Source organism: Morone saxatilis, unplaced genomic scaffold (genome assembly GCF_004916995.1).
Source record: "Morone saxatilis isolate NCDOM2014 unplaced genomic scaffold, NCSU_SB_2.0 Contig15, whole genome shotgun sequence".
Lineage (NCBI taxonomy): Eukaryota > Metazoa > Chordata > Actinopteri > Moronidae > Morone > Morone saxatilis.
Genome location: NW_023339707.1, coordinates 9,119,242 through 9,120,448, shown reverse-complemented (window position 1 = coordinate 9,120,448; position 1,207 = coordinate 9,119,242). Strand labels below are relative to the sequence as shown.

Below are 1,207 nucleotides of genomic sequence, written 5' to 3'. Positions count from 1 at the left end.
TGACTGTAATGGTTGATTAGCCTTTCTGTGTTTGTGAACGCAGAACAACGATCCATCCCTGATCCGCTCGGGCCCTGAGGAGACGCTCCTGAGCCATTTGCTGGTGTTTGAAGCTGAGCGATCGCGACTGGAGAACAGGGTGGTGTACTGTGGTGACACGAACCACAGTTAGACGAGTGAAAGACACTTTGACATGAAAATGATCTCGCCTTAAAATCAAACACTTTAATAATGATACCTGGATGATTAAAGACACAACAAAACTAATGAATGGAGGCCAAATCTTGAAGTATAGTAATACTGATTATTTAGTCCATGTTGCTCAGGAATTTAAATACCATGTGTGCTTGTGTGTGAGAGAGTGAGTGAATAAGTGAACCTGTTTAGTGTTTAAATTATAAAAGTGCAAAGAAGTTAATTATTTGTTGTTCAGCATAATGTCATTTTGTTAGAATTGAGTCAGTAATGTTCATGTAAAGTATTCTCTTGCTACTAAAAAATGGTTAATCTGTAATGTAAATTTGTCTTTGAATCATTGTTTGCTCTCAATGTGCCTCTTAATGTCATCCCACACACAATATGACCTGTGTCAGTGTGCACATACAGTATATCTCATAATATATCTCAGGATATTAATGTATGCAGACCAATTTGATGCCAGTTGATCTGTCACTCTGAATGGCTTCTTGAGAGGCTCAGGGCTTAAATGTAAAATAATAATAAATTAATGAACTTAAAGAGATTTATTGAATTTATAAGTGACAAGTGACTGACTGACAAATGTACATAAATATATGGTAAATTAGCACTCACACTTATTTTATATCCAAGTTACATTTAGGTAAATGTCAGGTCAGTCTTCTTCCTAATAATAGAAAACCTTCCTTTTCTTATGTCTGCCAGGGCGTATAATTAACTCAATGAAATTAGCTATTGAATGACCGCTTTAACATGGGAATATCAATATAAAGCAGGCTATGTAGACATAGAGGTGTCACATTTCAATAATCAATAATCTACATGTGGGCTACCACAGAACTTCTCATTGACTCTGTCCAACATTCTCAGGTACGACACTTTCAGAAGAGCCCAACTGGTCGCAGATCACCAAGCCATCACAGCTGATCTAAAGCACTGATTTCAAACCTAGAAAAACTCACAAGATATTAAATTTCTCAATCCTTAAAAAAAAAATCACAAAAATCAT

At 36.0% G+C, this 1,207-nt stretch overlaps 1 protein-coding gene across 1 annotated transcript in view; it reads left to right on the top strand.

Annotated features, from left to right (window-relative positions):
* Window positions 1-1,207, top strand: part of zgc:154075 (uncharacterized protein LOC556929 homolog) — a 6,358-nt gene extending 5,151 nt beyond the window's left edge. Inside the window, exon 14 of the mRNA XM_035657545.1 lies at window positions 44-1,207. Within this exon, the coding sequence (XP_035513438.1) occupies window positions 44-172 (129 nt within the window). The 3' untranslated portion in view covers window positions 173-1,207. The remainder of the gene's footprint in view (window positions 1-43) is intronic.